Source organism: Primulina tabacum, chromosome 8, assembly GCF_025594145.1.
Source record: "Primulina tabacum isolate GXHZ01 chromosome 8, ASM2559414v2, whole genome shotgun sequence".
Classification (NCBI taxonomy): Eukaryota; Viridiplantae; Streptophyta; class Magnoliopsida; order Lamiales; family Gesneriaceae; genus Primulina; species Primulina tabacum.
Window position 1 is genome coordinate 25,584,293 of NC_134557.1, and position 22,938 is coordinate 25,607,230.

General features: G+C 41.6%; 2 protein-coding genes across 2 annotated transcripts; both read right to left on the reverse strand.

Annotated features, from left to right (window-relative positions):
* Positions 1-4,993: 4,993 nt before the first annotated feature.
* LOC142554664 (uncharacterized) lies at positions 4,994-5,410 on the reverse strand. Its single transcript, XM_075665330.1, has one exon. It carries the CDS (start codon positions 5,408-5,410, stop codon positions 4,994-4,996), a length of 417 nt encoding a protein of 138 aa, XP_075521445.1.
* Positions 5,411-19,347: 13,937 nt separating this feature from the next.
* LOC142554665 (uncharacterized) lies at positions 19,348-20,310 on the reverse strand. Its single transcript, XM_075665331.1, has 2 exons — positions 19,921-20,310; positions 19,348-19,800 (listed from the first exon to the last, which is right to left on the reverse strand). Exons 1-2 carry the CDS (start codon positions 20,308-20,310, stop codon positions 19,348-19,350), a joined length of 843 nt encoding a protein of 280 aa, XP_075521446.1.
* Between the last annotated feature and the right edge of the window lie 2,628 nt (positions 20,311-22,938).

Genomic DNA, 22,938 nt, shown 5'->3' on the forward strand with positions numbered 1-22,938 from the left:
ATATATCGAGAGCTGTCAAAGAATCGATATTATGTGTCATGTCGTAGTTGCATCGATGGTGTAATCTAGGAAACCCCTTTCTTGATTACCACCATACTCTGATCAGATATTTCAAACTACATACATATAGGATATCCATACCCGAAGGTAAGCGGTGAATCCCTGACTACAATGCATTGACTCCTATATGTTTCGACAAAACACCCAACCTTGCCACTTGATGACCCCATATGAGTCGGTAAACAAGTCAAAGTACAATGCTAGCATATAGAGTCTCAATGTTGTCTAGGTCATAAGGACTAATGGTGTGCAACCATAAACTATGACGTTTCCACTTGATAAGTGAGAACCACTTGGAAAGTCCTTTATGGAGGGTTGTTCAGTGCACTCTACTAGGAGCACCTATCTGCATGTTCGGAAATCACAATGTCCCCTATCAACGAAACATGGTACTCAAATCGCAGATACTAGTCTCGAACTCGAGCGGCCTATATCCTTCTTAGCGGCGGCTGAATCGACTAGGAACTGTTTAGAATGAGTTTCATGATACTCGTCATATGAGCATCTCATATTATTTCTACTATTTGTATATTCAAGGACTTTATCTATGCAACTAACATGGGTATACAGATAAAGATGTGTCAAAACAATAATTTCAAATATTATTAAAATAAAGATTGTTTATACATAGAGTTTCAACATGAACCCTCGGCCAACACTTGGCTCGACGGGCACCTACTCTAACAGATTTTGAATATTCTTGTCGTTTATTATTCTCGGGCAGTCGGAATGATATAATGATGACGTGTACCTAAGCATTTAAAACTACCGAAAAACGTTTCGCATTCCGAGATATTAATGAGCCTGACGCCTTGATAACCGTGCATGTCCTTTCATATGTCCGCACGATTTCCTAGATGCTTCCTGACCGCCCGATCTGACTTTTGATCAACGGTTAAGATCATATCCCACTTTGCCTATATAAAACCAAACACCCCCTTCATTTGTCACTTTCTGCAAATTTGAATTTCAAACTCTCTCAAATTTCTCTTGCTTTCCCAAAGTAAGTTGCTCCTTTCTCTCAGGCGAACCTCCATCGCAGCAGCTTCTCTGTTCAGACATCATCTCCTTTACTTTAAACTCGTAAGTTTTATTTCCCTTTTTCTTCAAAATATGTCAAATTCGACCTCCTCCACCTCCGCTCAAATGCGCAAGGTTCATCAGAATATGAATCGGAAGCGGTTTGCTCTGATTCCTCCCCTTCCCCTCCTCCCAAAATCTCTAAAACTCTCCCTTCCCTGTCATCAAAGAAAACGAGGGTGAAACCTTCTGCGGCAGGTCCCTCTCGGACTTCTAAGAAGGAGAAGGGCAAAGCCCTATCCTCCAATCTCTATTCCTTTGAAGCCCATAGTGTCCCGTGGTTTTCTACCATGGCCAGCACCCTCCGCCCTGGGGCCGAGGAAGAACCTAGAACTATAGGTTCTATTCCCTCTTCCTTTTCCATCCTCATTCCCGGCCCTTCGGATAGGGTAGACAAGCCCGCGAAGGGTTTTTACACTTTCTTTAAGGACCAACTTCGTAGTGATCTTAGGTTTCCCATCCATCCTTTCAATACCAATGTAGCCCACTTTTTTAAGGTCCCTATAAACCAAATCCACCCAAATCCTTTCGTATAATGGCCTCAGTCTTCATTTTTTTCAAAATGCACAACCTTCTCATAAACCCCCTCATTCTCTTCTAATTTTTCTTCTGTCGCTTCGGTGACAATACTTTTTCCCTCTCTGCCTGGCTGAAAAGCCGATTCCTCAATGATATCCCTTCTTCTTTGAAGGGGTGGAAGGGCAGATTCTTTTATATAACTATTCCTCCCATCCTCCCTGTCTAACTGGCTTTTTACCCAATCTCCCTACCCAACCTGAACTCCCTAATGGGTACAAACTTGAAAAGCCCTACATCCGGAGCCATGCTCTGGTTGGGGAGAGAAACTTCTCTTCCTCTCTCTTTCTGGAAGAGGAAAAATTTCTTACATACGGGTTGGGTACCCGGGCCGAGGACCCTATAGATAGGTAATTGATGAAGTGGATGGCTTGGGTGCTCAACCGGGTAACTTTCCTTTACTCTCCACTCCTTCTTTACTTTCTTGTGCATTCTCAATATTTAACATTAATTCTGTTTTGCAGGTGAGACCGAGATGCAGGATGCTTTTGCACAAAAACGAGCAACTGAGAAGACAGTGGCTGCCGAGAAGAGGAAAGTTGCTGCGAAGAAGAAAGCTGCCAAGGAAGCAGCTACTAAAGAGACCACGGTCCGGGGGGCTCAAGTGGCTGAGCCGAGCAAAGCGGGGCCACTTCCTCAAACTACTGCCCCACCCCGATCCTCCGAAGAAGATGTAGACCACATCCCTCTTCGGCAACACAAGAGAAAGGCAACGGTTGCCCTTGAAGAGGAGGCCCCCCTGAGCAATCAAGCCTTTAGGGTACGCCCTCCAAATACTGAACATGCTCTCTCTTCCTCCCAAACTTCCAGGCAACCGTCTCCCCGGATGAATATCTTCCTCAAGGGCCCTCTTCTACCAGAGTCTGCCTCCTCAAGAGTATGCTCCTTCCTGATGAGAAGAATTTCTTGAAGAGTCTCGAGCCTAACCCGAAGCTTTTTGCAGGCTCAAACCATATCCTTTATGTAAGTTCCATACTATCTCCTTCCTTCTTCTTCTTTTTTTTTACTAACTCCTTTTATTACTCTTGATAAGGGCGTTCAGATTCTGATCTCAGCATATGAAGAAGTGGCCTTATTGGCTAAAAAAGAGGCTGGCAAGGCCCGGGCCAATCATGACCTTTTCTGACAAATACTAGAAGAAATGGTCCGGGTCAAGAGAGTCCACGAAGAGGAGACTGCCGGCCTCCAGGCCTCCCTAGAAGCAGCCAATCAACAACTGGCCTTAGCCCAGACTTCTCGGGATTAAGGCTTGATCCGGGAAGAGAACTTGCAAAAGCAGGTTTCCTTATTGGAATCCAGGACTCATTTCCTTGAAGACGAAGCCAGCCAGCAGAAACACCGATCCAATGATGAACATGATAAACTGGAGGCCCTACAACTTGCTCAGGAGGAGTGGCAGACCTCTTTTCTTAAGTCTCTCAAATTTCAAGCGGCTGTTGAAGACAAGTCTTACAACTACTTCAAAGTCGGCTTAAAAAAATGCCGGAAACAGTTTGAAGAGGAGGGTCTCCTCCTTGCAGATAAAGAGGGCTTCCCTGATATTGGTAAAGCCATCGAATCTCTTCCCAAGGACGATGTAGCTAATGCGGAGGCCGAGAAGGCTCTAGAAGGGGAGGACGAGGAACAGCCTGCTCAAATAGATTTAGAGTAGGACTGTAATAATTTTCTTTTCTTACTTTTATTTCTTTGTAATTCATGCCTTCGGGCTTTTGTTAATGAAATCTCTTTCTTTTGCCTTCATACGCAGTACTTCCATTTATTCTTTGATGCTTTCTATATTCCCAACTTTAGAACTAATCTAACTCCTTGTAAACAAGAAATCACAAAACTTTCTAAGTGTTGCAAATTAACTGGTAACTCCAAATAAGTATCTAGAATGTTGAATCTTGATCCTGGAGTAAAATCCTCGCGCTTAATAAATGATCGGGGCGTAGAACCCCTAAATCAGGGCACAGAGCCTAGGATTCTATGAACAACCAGAGTGCAAAGTCCTGGTCTGGGAATCATATCCCGGGACTTGGGAATGGTCGAGGTGTGGTGTCCTGAGCCAGGGTGTAGTACCCTGGACTTATTAAAAATCAAGGTACGGAGCCTTGGGCCGGGGAGCATGTCCCGGGACTTGGGAATGGTCGAGGTGTGGTGCCCCGAGCCAGGGTGTAGTGCCCTGGGCTTATTAATAACCAAGATACGGAGCCTTGGGCCGGGGAGCATGTCCCGGGACTTGGGAATGGTCGAGGTGTGGTGCCCAAAGCCAGGGTGTAGTGCCCTGAGCTTATTAATAAACCGGTGCCTTGTACCTCCCGGGTTCAGATATAAAATTCAAACTCATACACTTTCTGAGAAGAACATATTTTTCATTATATCTTCAAACAAATAATTACATCTCTCAAGCAAAATATTTCTTTAAATGAAATACATTCATGGGTCTTTTGAGAGAACGTCCTTGAGCATCTTCCAGATAAAAAGCTGCCGAGCTAACTTTCCGAGTTACTTTGAAGGGTCCTTCCCAACGAGCTTCCAATTTTCCCACATCTCCAGCTGGGTTAACTTTTTTCATGACCAAATCTCCTATTGGAAGTCTCGGATTCGAACTCTCTTGTTATTTGATTTCATGACCCGGCCTCGGTAAGCTTCCATTCGAATAAGAGCCCGCTCTCTCTTCTCTTCAACTAAATCCAATTCCATTGCCCGACTTTGATCATTATCACCCGGGTAAGATTCTACCCGGGCAGAAGTTTGTTTTATTTCAATTGGAAGAACTGATTCAGAACCATACACCAGATTAAAAGGAGTCTCTGGAGTAGGTGCCCGGGGAGTAGTTCTATATGCCCAGAGAACACTATGCAATTCCTCCACCTAGTCTTTTCCCTTACCTTGTAGCCTTGTTTTTAATGCTTGCTACTTCTGTTTGACCATTGGACTGAGGATAAGCAACAGATGTGAATGACTGGGTGATTTTCATTTCCTGGCATCAAGTTGTGATCTTCTTTCCCTAAAACTGTCTCCCATTGTCCTAAGATTAGTCTCTCGGGGACTCCAAATCGGCACACAATATTCTTCCATAGAAACTTTAAAACTTCCTGCTCAGTGATCTTGGCCAAGGGCTCGGCTTCTACCCACTTAGAAAAATAATCCATAGCAACCAAAAGAAAATTATTTAGAGCTCGGGCAATCAGAAAGGGACCCACAATGTCCATACCCCGTTGATTAAAGGGGTAAGAGGCCCAGATAGGCTTCATGGGAGTGGCCGGGCCAGTGCTGAAAATTTGAATGATATTCAACCGTCACAAGCCTGGACCACTTGGGTAGAATCCTGACTTATAGTAGGCCACCAGAATCCAGCAAGCATTGTTTTCCAGGCTAATGCTATTCCTCCGAGATGCTCTCCGCAGCATCCTTCGTGAATCTCCCGGAGGACATATTCCACATCCCCCGCACATAAGCACTTCAATAAAGGTCCCTGAAATGATCTCCTGTATAATATATTATTTAAGAGGACAAACCTGAGAGCTTGTCTTTTGATTTTCTGAGCTCGAGCTTTGTCCTCAGACAATTCATTGCTTATAATGAATTTAATCAAGGATGTCATCCATGAATCCTCCAGTGCTGGCAATGTTTCTTCTTCCGTGGAGAGGACTAGCCAGGAAACATGCAAAACCTCCCGAGTGCTGACTTCTGATAAAGAAGCGGACATTTTTGCCAAAGCATCTGTTGGAAACTTAATTTTGGTTGTTTGACAAACTAAGTATTTTATTTATTGGACTAACTGATCAAGTAGCTTGAAGTAACTGAACTACATAAATCAACTGACAGTGGCCTAAACTGAAGATTAATGTGCAGTTTATCAAAGGCAACTGAAACCAGCTAAACTGAACTTACAAAGACAAATGACTGATCAGTTGATATATTCAGTTGCGAGCTTACCAGTGTTTGCTTATCAGCTGATCATTCAGTTGTACACGTCATCATTTGTTGAAAAGGACATTCAACCGATAACAGTACAATGTCGACTGCAACTCATAGCAAAACGCCGCATTTTAGAGCTTACAGTGTATGAATGTCAGAGGTATATTGACGTGGCAATCAACATGTATAAAGATTCAAATTATATTTAATGTTACCGTTGAAGAGAAGCCTATAAATAGGTGAGAAGAGAAGTTGAGGAACGTTTAACAGACTTCACTGATATAAGACCTCTTCCAAAAGGTGAAGAGACATATACTACAGCAGATAATGACTCAACAGGCAAATCATGTATCAATGCAAATCGCTCAGATATAAAAGTATGGGATGCACCGGTATCAATCAAAACATAAGTAGAGTAACCACAAAGAGAACAGTTACCTGCAACAACATCATCAGGTGCTTCCTAGGCCTCTTCTTCAGTCAATGCAAACACTCTGGCCTGCTGTCTCGAAGGCTGGCTAACAGTCTGGCTTTCTCCTGGCCTCTGCTGTGACTGAGTAGTAGGTGGCTGGAAAGAGTGAACAGCTGATGATCGTCTATCAGTCTGAGCCAGTGATCCAGATGATTTTGCTCCTTGGGATCGTTGAGAACTTTGCTGTGGACAGACTCGAGCAAAATGTCCTTGCTGTCGACAGATATTGCAACTACCAAACACTCCTTGGAATTGCTCTGTGGGATGTCTCCCTCCACAAGTTCTGCAATAGACCCCGGTATAATTCTGGTTCTGTCGTTAACCACTGGAGCTAGATGAACTACTACCAGACTTCTTGAACTGTTTCCCTCGGGCTTTCAAATGATCTTTCTTCCCACTGCTGCTACCACCACTGTCAAATCTGGGAGGGGGTTGGTGGAATGGGACTGAAGGTTGTGGCTGTTTCGGTGCTAGAGCGACATACAAAGCTCCCTTTTGTGTCTAATCAAACCCGCTTCTGCTTCTTTGGCTCTGTTCAAAGTATCAGCAAAGTTATTTGGTCGCCCGACATTTACCAGTGTAAAGATCTTGGGATTAAATCCATTTATGAACTGATCAGTCACTGCTTCATCATTTTCAGCAACATGCAGAGAAAATCGTAACAAGGTAGAGAACATGTCCTCATATTCTTCTATATTCAACTGACCTTGTCTCAGGTTGCCAAACTCTGCACCCTTATCTTTTCTGTACGATACTGGGAAAAACCTTTGATAAAATTCAGTCTTAAAGATCTTCCAAGTAATAACTGTACCTCGATGCTCCAACTTAGTCGTGAGCCACCAATTCTTTGCAACGTCATGCAATTGGTGCCCAATCAATCTAACTCTTCGTTCATCTGTGTAATCAAGGGAATCAAACAACATCTGAATATCATCTAACCAACTCTCGCAGTCAACAGAATTCTCAGTGCCCTTCAAAGTCGGCGGTTTAAATGACTGAAATCTCTTCAGCAGTGTTTCCATGGGTGTCGCTGTAACATCCATTGGATTAGTCGAGGTACTACCCTGTTCTGGGATTCTTCGAGGAGGCATATCTGATTATCAAAAGGATTAGTAACCAAATATAACAAATCTGTTTCAGTCCTCCTCCGATCATCTTACTGCTGATCAAGAATCGGTTCTGATTCATTCTCAAGTCATACATGTTTCCAATCAAATCAGATATTCAGGTAAACATGTATTAAAGCAGTAAAACATGCTGTCATCACAAAAGCAAGGAAAGAAAACTCAATCTACCCCGCTCACTCTCTTCTAAGTCAGTCTAAGGAACCTACTGCTCTGATACCACATGTTGTGGGGACCCGGACGCTAACTCATCTTCTTAATCATCATTAGGATTAATTGGGAACAATTAAATAAACTGGGTCATAAATTTTTTTTTTAAATGATAAACACTATATAAGCAAGTGTACAAAATCTATAATAAATTAGGTCTCATCTCATTCAAATACAAGATCAAGCTGAATATCTATAAGAAGATCCAAATACAAGTCTTGTACAAAAGAAAATCGTAACAAACTACTGTTCATCCATTACATATCAAGTGATGAAAATCAACTCTACTTCTAGGTCCAAATCTCCACTCTAAACTCAATTTCTCATCCTCTTCTCGACCCTGATCCTGTTCCTCCTGTTGTCATGCACACATACAAACACAACAACAGCCGGATAACTCCGGTGAGAAATATATTCCCAGTATAAACAACGTATACATGCATTTCATATAAACATATATAAAAAATAGAACAGTTATCAATAACATGTATCATAATCTGAAAGACATGAATCAATATAAAACTGTAAATCAAACTCTTTGACTCTTAATCTTAACTCGAGTCTTATCTAGGGATCTCGGTTCGAATAAGAACGCAATAGTCTCCCACCTACTCTTCCCAGCTAGATGGTTGTACGTTCTTATTCCCAGACTTTGGCCTTCTATATCGAATCTCTACAATAGGAGTCGATCTACTCCTAAGCAACATTGATATAAATCAAATGTCCAGTGACTTGGCAACCGTGCCAAAGACATGGCACATCTGCCAAAGACTCAACACATGCTTTGCTATAAATCAATAGACTAAGCATATCAATCTCATGAATTGCAAACATCAAAGCAATTATAATAAGATATGTGATTTTGGGAAACTCAAGCTATCTCTTACTCGAGTCGTATCTTCCCGGTTTAACATTGATTTATACCTTTCTTTTCATAGATCAACCTGGTCAACGAAATCAAATATCAATCTGGCTCTGATCGTTCTTCGAAGCCTTCAATACCAACTCTGGAATAACAGTATCGAGGAGTACAATATCAATATACAACCCCACACAAGAATTATCGGTCTAATCAACTTTCAATGGCATAACGGCACAATCTCGATATACTAGCAATACAATATCAACAGATACAAATCTCAACAAATCATAATCAATCGACAAACACAATTCCAATACCAAATCTGTATATTCTCAATCAAATCAAATCTGGAAAATGATAACAATTTCATACGGTATCCGTTCTTCAATTCGATTTCGATTATACAATTATAACAATTTCAGGAAGAGATAATATAGATAAAATCATAATTCCTTCAATACCATATTTTCAAAACATGCTAAAAAGTAATAAGACTTACTTCCTTTCGAAGCCTTGGACAAGAGGAGCACGGAACTAAACTCGGATCGAAATTCTGACGGCTAGATCTTGTACAATTACAAATCTAAAATCTAAGGAAACCTTGAAGCTCTCTCGGTTCTTGCTACTGAATCTGAAGGGAAAATGAAGAATTTACATGTTATATGCATGGCCAGGACATGTGGCTCAATCTTTGTACTGCACGTCTCGCGCATATGCGCGACCATCACCGGCGCATATGCGCGAGACCTACTGTCTCATCGCATAACACTTCAACTGATCGCGCATATGCGCGCCCTGTCTTCGCGCATATGCGCGAGACCTACTGTCTCGGCACTTCTTCTCTTCACATGCTCGCGCATATGAGCGCCCTCTTCTCGTGCATATGCGCGAGGTCTTCTGCCTTGCTCATGCTTATGCGCGGCTCATTTCGCGCATATGCGCGATACTTTCTGTCCTCGCACAACACAATATCACATGCTATCTCAAATCGTGCCTCGGAGTGGTCCTTATATAATTACATCAATTCATAATCAATAATCTCAGATTAATAGAATAAAATCTCTGGCATTACATATATTCTATTATTCTTGCATCGATCTTGTCATATTATTCGTGTTGTTGTTTATTATGCGCAAAAATCCATGAATGAGGTACAAAGTTTGAGCAGGAATTCGTTGGATCGATTTTTGAAACGTTTTAAGATCTAAAACCCAAAATTTGCTATCATTTCAATTACTGCGATTTTTCGGCCGACTTTCTGAAAAACTTTTCAACGTAGAAACTTTTGATACCTTCGATTTGATATAAAATTCGAAATATTTGGATAAGAAATGAGTGAGTTATGATCGTTTTGTTGGGACTGCTCAAACTGTATTCTTTCTGAAAATGTGTTCTTGACGAATTCTTGAAGTTTATTTGTTGCAGGCTTCGTTGGAAACCGTTGGTTGATCACTACTGCGTTTAAGTATTGTGAGTATGATATTGGGATGAATTTTGGTGCTTCGTCTTGTGTCGATAGGCACTTGGTTGCATTAGAAGTCTTAGGAAACATTTTGGTGTCGAATTGTCGTGTTCACAGTTTGAGTTGTGTTGTATGGCTTGAATCGTTGTTTCGGGGAATTCGTGTGAGTTTGAATCACTACCATAGCGTCCTAGGATGGGTCTCGAGGCGTTGGTTCAAGTCGATAAGGCGTGGGTTAGAGTTTGCATCGAATTTGTGCATTTGGGGTCGAGTTTGCATAGGGTTAGCGCCGCAGCGCTCAATGTGGAGCGCCCGACTCTCGCAAGCTTGGCGCCGCGGCGCTGCCCTTGGGGCGCTGCAGCGCTAAGGCTACGGCACTGCCAGCGCCGCTGCGCTAAGTACAGCGCTGCCATGCCCAGCGCCAAGGCGCTTGAACATGACTTTTTAAATCATTATTTAGGTTCATGTCTCCTATGTTATGGGAAATGTTCACACATCATATTAGGATTTGTTCCGGGGGTCGATGTCATAGTTTAGTACATTGATTAAACGAGGTCAAGTCACGAGTGTTTCTAGATTGTCGTAAGAAATTTCCATTCGGGTGGTGAGCACAACGATTACGTCTAGGCTATGAAATATTAAGTGCATGTAATCATGTTAGTATGTGCAGCAGTGGCCCCAAGCATGATCCAACGAATCCCTCAACGCCAAGTAAATATATTCGACGTGCAAGAGAAATTTTTTTTAAGTTTTTGATGTATGCTTAATGTCATGTGACCAAATTATGAACGGTTTGAAAGTCGGTGAACGTGGTCGATGACCTCTCCACCCCGGTAAAACATGACCGGGTTTAGATCAGGATTGAAAAGCGGTAAAGCATGACCATGGACCAATCCACCCGTTAAAGCTCATGTACATGGTAGTGGACTTTCCCTGCCAGCCCAGTACGATGGTTTAGTCTGATCAGGCGTATTTATGTTTGGGTCACTTGCTTTGAAACATATCTCTACGAAAAATGATGAAGTTCATGTATGTTCATGTATGTATGATGCTAGCATGTTTAAGAAAAGTTTTATGTTGATGGCACGTCTATGCTATGTATGAATGTTCAAGATTTTATATGCATGTTCAAGTTTCAAGTATGTACGTCTTATTTTAAAGATGCATGTGGTTTTACTACGTAGTACTTGTTATGTCCGGTTTTTACATGTTGAGTCGTTAGACTCACTAGACTTGATCGATGCAGGTGAGGATGAATTTTTGGAGACGAGAGGTGAGGACCAGTGAGCTAGCTTGGACTGAGCGGGAGGCTAAACCCGAGGACCGCCCATGTTTTTAAGTTCTTATGCAATGCTTCAACTACTCTGATTTCATGTTTTGGTTTACGATGTTTAAACAAGTATTTTATTTAGCAAACCTTATTTGTGATCTCTTTTAATTTAAATATTTTTGGATGCACAGTTTATTTATGATCACAATTTGAAAGTTTTTTTGTATTTAAGAAAACTTTTAATTTTTTCGCAAATTTTAAAGTAATTTTAAAGTACGGTACGTCACAGTTGGTATCAGAGCCAGGTTCTTGTAAAGGGTTACGCCTACTGCCAGTTGCGAGAAGTTCACGAAGTCACACCTCAAGTCTGTAAGTTTTAAAGTTTTAAATTATTTCAAGTATTGAGCATCCAGTCATGATTTCAGCATGTGCATATTTTAATTCAAAATTTGGTGCATCTTATAACATTGGCAGTATATTCGTGCATGTTGGGTTTACGTGTTGGGTAAATTTTGGAACAATATGCCTCCTAGACGTATATTTAACCGTGAAGCAAGGGAAGAGGACATAGAGGCTCGAGATGAAGAGAGGGTCACTCCCCCTCGCCCACCTTCTGATATGCAGGCACATATGCTTGCAGGTATGACTCAGTTCTTCGCACAGTTTTTGGGGAACCAGGCTGTAGTGGACACAAGGGCGAGGCCCTGACCAGAGGCTGTGTATGAGAGGTTCAGGAGGATGGACCCAAAGGAGTTTTTGGGGACCAATGACCCGATGATAGCCGAGGGATGGATTAAATCCATCGAGGAGATTTTTGCATTTATGGACCTGCAAGATGCAGATGTTCATAAGACGGTCTTCAGAACCAGATATGGGCATTACGAGTACTTAGTGATGCTGTTTGGATTGACAAATGCTCCAGCGAAATTTATGTACCTGATGAATCGAGTTTTTTAGCCCTACCTAGACCAGTTCGTCATAGTATTCATTGACGACATTCTTATTTACTCGAAGAGCCATGAGGAGCACAGTCATCATTTAAGCAAGGTGTTGCAAGTTTTGCAGGGACGCGAGTTGTTTGCAAAATTCAGTAAGTGTGAATTTTGGTTGGAGAAGGTAGCGTTTTTGGGTCATGTAATTTCTAGCAGTGGCATTGAGGTAGATCCAGCTAAGGTAGCAGCGGTTAAGGAATGGGTTGAGCGGAAGAATGCGTCAGAGATCCGCAGTTTCCTAGGGTTAGCAGGCTACTACAGAAAATTCATTCATGGATTTTCTTCGATAGCAGTGCCACTCACTTCATTGACAAAAAGAATGCTAAATTCGTATGTAGTGATGAGTTCCAGAAGAGCTTTGATACTTTGAAGCAAGATCTTATTACAGCGTTAGTTTTAGCCATGTCGTCAGGGCAAGGAGAGTTTGTGTTGTACACTGATGCATCTAAGCTTGGTTTAGGCGCAGTTTTGATGCAGCATGGTCGGGTTACAGCTTATGCATCCAGACAGTTGAAGGTGCATGAGAAGAACTACCTGACTCATGATCTTGAGTTAGCTGCTGTTGTCTTTGCGTTGAAGCTTTGGAGACACTATTTGTACGGCGAGAAATGCCAGATATTTACTGATCACAAGAGTCTCAAGTATTTCTTCACGCAGAAAGAACTGAATATGAGACAGAGACGACGGTTAGAGTTAGTGAAAGACTACGATTGCGAGATTAGCAACCATCTGGGAAAGCTAATGTTGTGGCAGATGCCTTGAGCAGAAAAGTTGCAGTCGTAGCACATTTGTCAGTGCAGAGGTCCCTTCAGTCAGAGATCCAGAGATTTGGTCTGAGGTTTATCCCAAGGGTAGAACTCCTAAGTTGTCTAACCTGACAATCCAGTCTTCTTTACTAGATCGTATCCGTGCAGGTCAGTCTTCGGATGAGCAGTTACAGAAATGGAGACTGAAGGATGAGGCCAAGGGCAGTGTACTCTACACAGTGTCTGATGGTATTGTAAAATACAGAGGAAAGATGTGGGTGCCTAGGGTTGATTCGATCAGAGAGGATATTCTGACAAAGGCACATGCATCTCCATATTCCATTCATCCAGGAGGTACCAAGATGTTCAAGGATTTGCAGATTCTATATTGGTGGTCAGGTATGAAGAGAGAAATCCACCGATTTGTGTCTGAATGTCTCACTTGTCAGCAGGTGAAGGCAGAACATCAGAGGCCAGCAGGGATGCTTAAGCCACTCCCTATCCCCGAGTGGAAATGGTAGAATATCAGCATGGACTTCGTTGTTGGGTTGCCAAGGTCAGTCAGAGGATCCAGTGCTATTTGGGTTATAGTGGATCGACTTAATAAGTCAGCGCACTTCTTGCCAGTGAAGACGACCTTCTCCATGACGCAGTATGCGGAGATCTTTATCAGGGAGATAGTTCGATTGCACGGAATCCCAATTTTTATTGTGTTCGACAGGGACCCGAGGTTCACATCGTCCTTTTGGAAGAGTCTGCACGCAGCCATGGGGACGAAGTTGCTATTCAGTACAGCTTTCCACTCTCAGACAGATGGCCAGTCTGAACGAGTAATCCAGATTTTGGAGGATTTGTTGAGAGCCTGTGTGATTGATTTCCATGGGAATTGGGAATCGAAGCTACCCCTTGTGGAGTTTACCTACAACAACAGTTCCAATCATCTATTGATATGGCTCCCTACGAGGCATTGTATGGGAGGAAGTGCAGATCGCCGATTTATTGGTATGAAGTCGATGAGAGATCAGAACTTGGTTCAGAGATTGTTCAGCAGAATGCAGATGTGGTGGTCAAGATCCGAGACAGGATGAAGACCGCCCAGAGTCGTCAAAGAGTTATGCTGACAAGAGGAGAAGGGATCTAGAGTTTGCCGTAGATGATCACGTTTTCGTGAAGATAGTACCCATGAAGGGTGTTATGAGATTTGGGAAGAGAGGCAAGCTTAGTCCGAGGTCTATTGGACCGTTTGAGATTCTTGACAGAGTTGGGACACTAGCTTATCGTGTAGCCTTACCTCCGAATCTGGCCGGGGTACACAACGTGTTCCACGTCTCGATGTTAAGAAAGTACCTAGCTAATCCTTCGCATGTTTTGAGCTACGAACCGTTGCAGCTTGCTCCAGACAGACATGAGTGGAGACTTCAGAACAAAGTAACTAAACTGGTCAAAGTCCGGTGGCTGAATCAATTAGTGGAAGATGCCACTTGGGAGACAGAAGCAGATATGAGAAACCGCTACCCGAATTTGTTCGGTAAGATTTAATTTCAAGGACGAAATTTATATAAGTGAGGGAGGAATTGTAGAGCCCAAAATCAGTACACGTAAAACCCATGCATTTATTAATTGTTAATTGTTTATTTAAGTTTAAAATGATTTATAGCGATGCATGATCTATTTAATTTGCATTATTTTAAATTATTTATGTTTATGTAATGCACGTTAAAAGTTTTCTTGAGTTTCATATTTCAGGCGATTATTCGATACGGGATCGAGGAAAAGAGACCGGCGAGGATTTTAACAATTTTAAAATGTGGTATTTTATTTTAAATTAGGATTGGGGCATTTCAATTTATTTATTAATTTTTTTTAACAATTTAAGGCCTAAACTATTTATTTAGTGATTTTATGAGTTAAAAACTTTTAAAGATTTAGTACTTGTGCATTTTTTTTATTATTTAAGAGATGTTATTAGAGGTTAGTAGGGAGTTAGCATTTTTAATTACTTTGATAATTATGTAATTAAGCAAAATTTTCTCTCCCTAATTACCTAACACACGCACACACACACCCTTTCACACACACCTCACGTTGCACACACACACAAATATTCACACCTCACTTCCATTCTATTTTTTAAGTAAAAACCTAGGGTTCTTATTGCCAAGAGCAGACGCCCCTTCCTCTGATTTTTCCAGCAAGATTTCGTTGATTTCGTTGCAAGAAAATCGTACCACGTTCGTCCCGAATCAATCCTCGCATCCTTCCCTCTTCGGTGTCATCGTTTCGGTAACTTTAAAGATTAAAGGCATGTATATTCTATTATTTTTGCATCGATCTTGTCATATTATTCGTGTTGTTGTTTATTATGTGCGAAAATCCATGTATGATGTACAAAGTTTGAGCAGGAATTCGTTGGATCGATTTTTGAAACGTTTTTAGATCTAAAACCCGAAATTTGTTGTCATTTCAATTACTGCGATTTTTCGGTCAACTTTCTGGAAAATCTTTCGACGTATGAAACGTAGAACCTTTCGATACCTTCGATTTGATATAAAATTAGAAATATTTGGGTAAGAAATGAGTGAGTTATGATCTTTTTGTGGGACTGCTCAAACTGTATTCTTTCTGAAAATGTGTTCTTGACAAATTCTTGAAGTTTATTTGTTGCAGGCTTCGTTGGAAACCATTGGTTGATTGCTACTTAATTTAAGTATTGTGAGTATGATATTGGGATGAATTTTGGTGCTTCGTCTTGTGTCGATAGGCACTTGGTTATATTAGAAGTCTTAGGAAACATTTTGGTGTCGAATTGTCGTGTTCACAATTTGAGTTGTGTTGTATGGCTTGCATCGTTGTTTCGGGGCATTTGTGTGACTTTGAATCACTACCATAGCGTCCTAGGATGGGTCTCGAGGCGTTGGTTCAAGCATCCTGTCGTCCTTAGCCTCTTAAACACCCTTTATCTGTTGAGTGATTAGTTGTAAATCAGAGTACAAAATAATCCGTGAAGCTCCAATCTCCCGGGCAGCTCGGATGCCGCAAGAACAGCTTCGTACTCCGCCTCGTTATTAGTCACCCGGGAATCAATTCTTTAGGCCAGCTTAATCTTCTCTCCCGGGGGAGCTATAATAACTACTCCTACCCCACATCCTGAAAGGCTGGACGCCCCATCCACAAATTGTGAGAGCCCGTAATTTCGTATTCATAATTTTCCGGAATTATTAAAAATTTTCTCTTTAAATAAATAAACTTGCAACGTATAAAAACTTTCCTAAAATAATCCAACGGTTTAACATAAACATAGCAGCGGAAACTGAATAATGTTTTAAACAATAACTTAAAATATATAAAAGTTATAACAAGAGTTTGAACATAAAACTGAATAACTAAACTTGAGGTCCTCGGGTTCGTACTACCGCCGATCCGAGCTAACTCACTGGTCCCCGCCCTCAGCCTCTGCATCGTCAGTACCTACATCAATCAAGTCTAGTGAGTCTAAAGACTCAGCATGCATATATCGTGAATAACCAGTAAAATATATCATAAAATTTCATGCCATGTAAAGATATCATATCGTAAAGCGTAACGTGAAAATCGTGCCATGAATAATTATAAATACGTGCATAATTGAAAATCGTACGTAAAATGTTTGCTCGATCGAGCCCTGTCTTAAAATAGCATATCATAATTTTCTGTTGAGATAATGTTCTACGCAAGTGGCCCATAACGTAACGTAACATAACATGCACGTCTGATCAGACTAAACCACAGTATACTGGGCGATAGAGATCACCACAGCCCTTGGACTGGATATCCGTACCAATACATGAACATGAACCGGTCTTAAGTCACCGGGTGAAGTAATAATCCCATAAGCTGCAATCCCATGAGTGTGAAGTGGCCACAAGACATATCGCATAAATCTCAAAAATAAACTTTTATATTAATGCACGTAATATAATTAAATTCCTGAGTTATTTTACCAATTGGGTTGGATCGTTCCCAGGCTCGCTATGACCTAATTTTAACATGAAAAAGATGAAAATAACTTGACTTGACCATGCAAATAACTTATCTTGACCAACGCTTCAAAATCGAACTAAAAACGAGACTATTACGCCCAACAAATTTAATATTTTACCATGACTTCGTACCAACCCAAACCAACATCGAACCATCATTTAGTCATGATTAACATACACCTAAAATACTGGAAAATAATTACCAAGGGCTGTAATACACGAAAATTGTGCATGGAGGCCAAAATCATGAAACGCTCTTTCGAGAGTAACTTTGGCACATTGCACCGTAAATTCTCGTACGACCTCTAAACTTGAACAAATCACAAACTGCCAAAAACATGACCTTCCTAACTCAATGAGGTACTGTCCATTCCAAGGCCATAGGCTAAAAGTCAACCAAGAACTCAAACGAGCCTCTGAACCGAAGCACAAAACTGCTGTAAAAAATTACAGCAACAGCTGTTGCGCTTTCGTGCTTCGTTTTCGAGACTATCGGCCATTGGGGCTTGAACCACCAACCCGAGCCTCTTACCAACATTCTAGTGTAGGATTTTTTTTAAGTTTTGCTAAGTAGAATCCTATGTTAGATAAACTTGATTAAAAGGTTAATTAAGCATAATCTTGATGAATTAAGAAGCCTACAAAAAAATTGGTGATTAATTAATTAAAGTAGACTTAATTCCACTTGATTTCATTAAATTAAATTATTTCTTAGCTCGGAATAAATTTAGGAATATTTTTGGATCATAAAATTCATCTCCGATTTCCTATCTCCGGTCCGGTCTCGCGTATATATCTAAAAAGCTAAAACTTGAAATACGCGATTTAAAATCCTTAAAAATAACGTAAATGATTTAAATGCAATTAAATTAACAAATTCTTAAAACAATAATCATTTAAAATTAAATAATAGAATTTATGCACATATCTACGCATATTGGTTTTTCGGGTACTACACAAATACTCTCCAGAACTCCTCTCCATCAGGCGGAACCATCTCTAATAAGAAATCTGACAAGGCTTGCGCTTTGATAGCAACCCGGGGATTATACTCAATATCATACTCACCCAACTCTACTGTCCACTTGATCATCCTCCCGGATACTTCCGAATGAGTCATAATCCTCCCGAGAGGACTATTAATAAGCACAATGATTTGATGCGATAGAAAATAAGGTCGCAACTTCCGGACAGTCATGACTAAAGCCAAAGCTATCTTTTCCACCTCACTGTAACGCAGATCGGGACCTCTTAAATCATGGCTAAAATAATAGACATGCTTCTGATAAGAGCCTTCTTCCTTTATTAGCACGGAACTGACAGCATACTCGGTAGTACAGAGATAGACAAACAGTTTTTCCTCGGGTTCTGGCTTTAAAAGAACAGGAATCTCTGCCAGATGAATCTTAAGATCCTGGAAGGCTCGTTTACATTCTCATCCCATCCAAACTGCTGGGCCTTTCTCAGGACCTGGAAAAATGGATAACTCCTGTGTGCTGACCGAGATATAAACCGAGAAAGAGAAGCAATTCTCCCGTTTAGTTTTTGCACATCTCGGACAGATCGAGGAGGTGGCATGTTAAATACAGATTTGACCTTCTCTTGATTCACCTCGATCCCCCGGTCTGTCACTACAAATCCCAAAAAATTTCCACTCTTCATGCCAAAGAGACATTTGGCCGATTAAGATTAATCTCATACTGCATAAGAGTAGTAAAAGTTTCTTCCAAATCAGAGATGAATCCGATGACCTCCTTGGATTTGCCCAATATATCATCCACATACACCTCCACATTTCGGGCCAACTTCTTCTCGAACACTCTGTTCATGAGACGCTGATAAGTGGCTCCTGCATTCTTTAACCCGAAAGGCATGACAACATAACAAAATGTGCCTCCCGAGTTGATAAAGCTGGCATAGTCTTGATCCTTCTTGGCCAGGGAAATTTGATGATCCCCCTGGTAGGCGTCCATGAAAGTAAGCAGTTCACATCCAGAGGTGGAGTCCACCAGCGTGTCAATTCTAGGCAGTGGATAATGGTTCTTGCCCGAGATCCCGGAATTCCACACACATCCTCCAGTTCCCATAGGATTTTGACACCAACACCACATTCGAGAGCCATATAGGAAATTATATTTCCCGAATGTGGTCAGCCTTTAGTAAATCTTGTCTCGGGCCACCCGGATCTCCTTGCCTGGCCCAATCTCCTCCACCTCCTACTCCTCTTCTGCCACAAACTGGACTTCTCTCCTCCCCACTACCCTTTCCATCTCCCCACTACTCTGCACTTTCTTCTCTTCCTTTCTCGCTCTCTTCTAGTCTCCCCGGACCATTTCAACGTAACACTTCCTGGAAGAAGGTTGGTCTCCCCGGACTTCACCAACTTGACTCCCCACAGGAAACTTAATATTTTGATGGTAGGTGGTTGCTACGGCCCTCAGCGCGTTCATGGCCGGCCGCCCCAAAATAATATTATATACTGATGGAGCATCCACCAGAGTGAAAATAGTCATCACCGTCTTCTTCAGCTCTCCGGTACCCAAAGTCAAGGGCAACACAATCTCCCCCTCAGGATAAATAGCATGGCCAGCAAAACCAAAAAAGTGCTGTTTCCACAGTCTCCAGCTGAAATCCCTGCAAATTCATTTGTGCAAAGGCCTCTTTGAATATGACATTAACAGAACTGTCCGAGTCCACAAAAACTCTCAGAATATCATAGTTGGCCACCTGGGCTTGGATCACCAGGACATCATTGTGGGGAAGATTGACACCCTTGAGATCCTCAGGACCAAAAATAATGATTGCTTCATACTTCCTTACTCCCTCCACCTCCATACACTCCCTCCTACTCTTTGACTTCCTTGCCCGATTGGAATCTCCATCAATGGAGCCTCCAGATATCATCTTGATTACCCAAGAGACAGGGGGTGAGGTCTTCCTCCTATCGGGCTCTGGATCTCTTCTTCTACTCAAATCACTCCTCGGGGCATTTCTTGAATCTTCCCTGGCACTGGGTCCTGGCTACCGAGATGTCCAAGGTGGCAACCTCGGCTTCTTATTAGATTGATTATGCCCCTGGATGGAGGGTGGTACATAATCTCTTTTCAGCGTTTTGCAATCTTCGGTGTTGTGGTAACACACCTTATGGAGTATGCAAAATCCCCTCTTCTCGGTCCTGGTAAGCTGATGATATGGGGGCAAATCCCTGCTGTATTCCCGAACTTCCCTATCCTGGATAATTTTCAAGGGCACATGATGTGAGAAATGCCCCTGGTTACCCCTTCTCTGCCCCTTCTCATCGGGTTTAGCTACCCGATCTCCTCTCTCCCTTCTTACAGCCTCTCTCTTCTGCTTCTGCGCCTCCTCTATATTGTTATACTTCTCTGCCTGGGATAACAAATCCTCAAAATCCCCGGGCACCTTCTTTGTCAATGATCGGAAAAATTCACCCTCCCTCAGCCCCTTGGTGAATGCCGTGGTCTTGGTCTCGGTGGCACAGGTGGGAACATCAAGAGTAAGTCTGTTAAACATTCTAATATAAGCTCTCAAACTCTCCTCCGGGTTTGCTCAACTTCAAAAAGACTAAAGGCAGTATTTTTGTACTTTTTGCTGCTACTGAAATGGTGTAAAAACACCTTCAGAAAGTCCTCAAAAGAATTTAGACTCTGAGGGGCCAGTCCCTCAAACAACCTCTATGCAGAGTCAACCAGAGTAGTTAAGAACACTTTGCACTTGATTCTGTCAGTATAGCAGTACAACATGGCCACATTCTCAAACCTGGCTAGGTGTTCCTCAGGATCTGCGTTGCCACCATAATCTTTAACTTTGGCAGACTTGAAATTACCGAGGAGAGGTTCTTGGACTATGACTTCAGAAAAGGGGCATCCTTTAATAAGTGCCCGGGAACGACTACTACCTTCAATTTGTCCTTCCAATACCCTCATCTTCTACCTCAACTCTTGTAACTCCTCTACCACAGTTGGGGATTTGGACCCGGCACTCGATTCTCCCTCCTCTCTCCCTGCTTCCTCTTCTCCCACCTCCTGCTCTCCCTCCTGCTCTCCTTCTGTAGGCGTAGCTTGATGAGAAGCATCTCTCCGAGCTACGACTTTTTCCACTGCGTCGGATATCATCCGAGCCAACTCTTCCGGGGATAAAGTAATGATAGCGGGAGGCCCTGTGAGTTGAGGATCACCACCTTGTCCCGAAGTAATTGCGCCCTCTCCAGCAGCCCGCGAAGTTTCCTGATTAGTTCTTCTAGTGGGAACCATATCAATGTCTCAGACTCAATTTTCCCACAGACGGCGCCAATGATAATATCCGGGTGAATCGGGTATAAGATATGTGGGCAATCCACCAATGGATAAAGATAATTTTGTGTTTAGGAAATTTGAATAAGGATAATGACTTCAATTAAGACCTGCAAACAAGGAAAAGAACTCGTGAATGAGCGCCGGAGGGGTGTCCGGCGTGGCCACTCTGATGCTTAAATCAGCAGGTGAAGATGAAGAAACAAGCGAAATATGTGAAAATATATGTAAGTGTTTGAGAGTTCAAAGTTTCAGAATCTGTAAATGAGAAATGTACCTGCTATTTATAGGAAGAAATCCCATCATTACCTTGTTTTCAGTGCCCACCTGCTAAGTATGGTAAGTCGGCTGCCCATACTTTCTGATGACTTTTCTCACACACCAAACTCATATTGTTCTGACAGATAAGATAGCCTATACCAATAGATTCGAGTATGGTGCGTTTCTCGAGGTAGCCCGGGTAGAAAGTACCCGGGAGCTTGTATCGGTTGATGAGGAGAGTGCCCAGCATATTGGTTCTGATTTAGGCTATGTAATTAATGTTTCGGGTAATCCACGACCTGCGCGCTTATGGGAGTATCAGATGGCTACCTCAATTCTATCTCCCTCGAGTATGCTTCTGTTTGGGACACCAAACCTTCATGGTAAATTTAAACTCCCCTTTTCTTCAAATGCGTATTATTGGTTTCTTAACTAGTTTATGGTGGAAAAAGAGTGTTGAATCCAGACTCACTTCTAGTTGAGCTTCTCGTATTCTATCGTAACATTGATTTGGGTTTATTGATTTTTTTTTTCTTAACACAATGCAAACATTCCCATTTCGAAAATGTGAAATGAAACTCAAATCTTGGTGTTTTTTGCTGAAAATTATGTTATTTTATGGCACTATAATTATCTTTGCACAGTATGATGCTAACACATTCTATGCCCGGTGAGAGTCTCCTTTGCTGTCTGAAAAATGACTTCTCTAGGATGGTGGACCTCGATAATATCAAGCAAGTAGTGGATGAATCATTCTTTATTGATATTAATAGTCATCTTTTTGTCTATCTCAGGTGCCAACCGTGGACAATCACTCTAACTGGAGTAGGAATAATCAGATGTAGCTGATTAGTTTTTGTTTGGTCCAAAAACATAAGAGGACGTAATTCAACTGTATGTAAATCTAAGAAAAATAGAAAATGACATTAAATAGTTTCAATGGCATGAACTAATTATGATATGCTTGATTACATGTTTAAAAATATGGTTTATTGTTAGAATGCATAAAAATGTATTTTTAAAGATTATTCGAAATGCAATCGAGGAACAGAGACCGAAGGCTGAAAAATGAAAAATATTTTTATTAAATAATTTTTTTTAATTATTTAAAATAAGGTTTATGCTATACGATATTTTTGAAAATGAGGTGTTTGGAGGTGATTTTATACGCCGAGACGTGTTTTTATACGGTATTCAATTTTTTATAAAAATATGAACTCTATGAGAACTCGACTAATATTTTCACAACTTTTTCTAAATAAAATATTTTACATATTAATTAATGGGCTTAATGGGCCTAATATACCATGCTAATGGGCCTAAGCTTGTACTAGGTGTTTTAATTAAATTAAAAGTCTATCAAACCTACCGCATAACCCACACAATACACGCCCCTCCCCTCTCAAAATACAAGGACTCTACCCTCTTCCAAACACGCACACCGCACATAATTTTGGAAGGGAAAGCCACGGTTCTTGGAACCGATTTTAGTCTAGGTTTCTGCGTCGTCGTTCTTCGCATTGCCAAAATGTTTTCGTGCGTAAAATACGCAAAGGCACGCCTTAACCTCCTTTTTCTCATCTATCAC

Bases quoted from the DNA above. Each gene is read 5' to 3' on its own strand.
- LOC142554664 (XM_075665330.1), bottom strand. From the start codon at position 5,410: ATGTCCGCTTCTTTATCAGAAGTCAGCACTCGGGAGGTTTTGCATGTT.
- LOC142554665 (XM_075665331.1), bottom strand. From the start codon at position 20,310: ATGTTTAACAGACTTACTCTTGATGTTCCCACCTGTGCCACCGAGACC. The intron at 19,801-19,920 runs GTGTGTTACCAC...ACATCTCGGTAG, and splicing joins GATTTTGCATACTCCATAAG to CCAGGACCCAGTGCCAGGGA.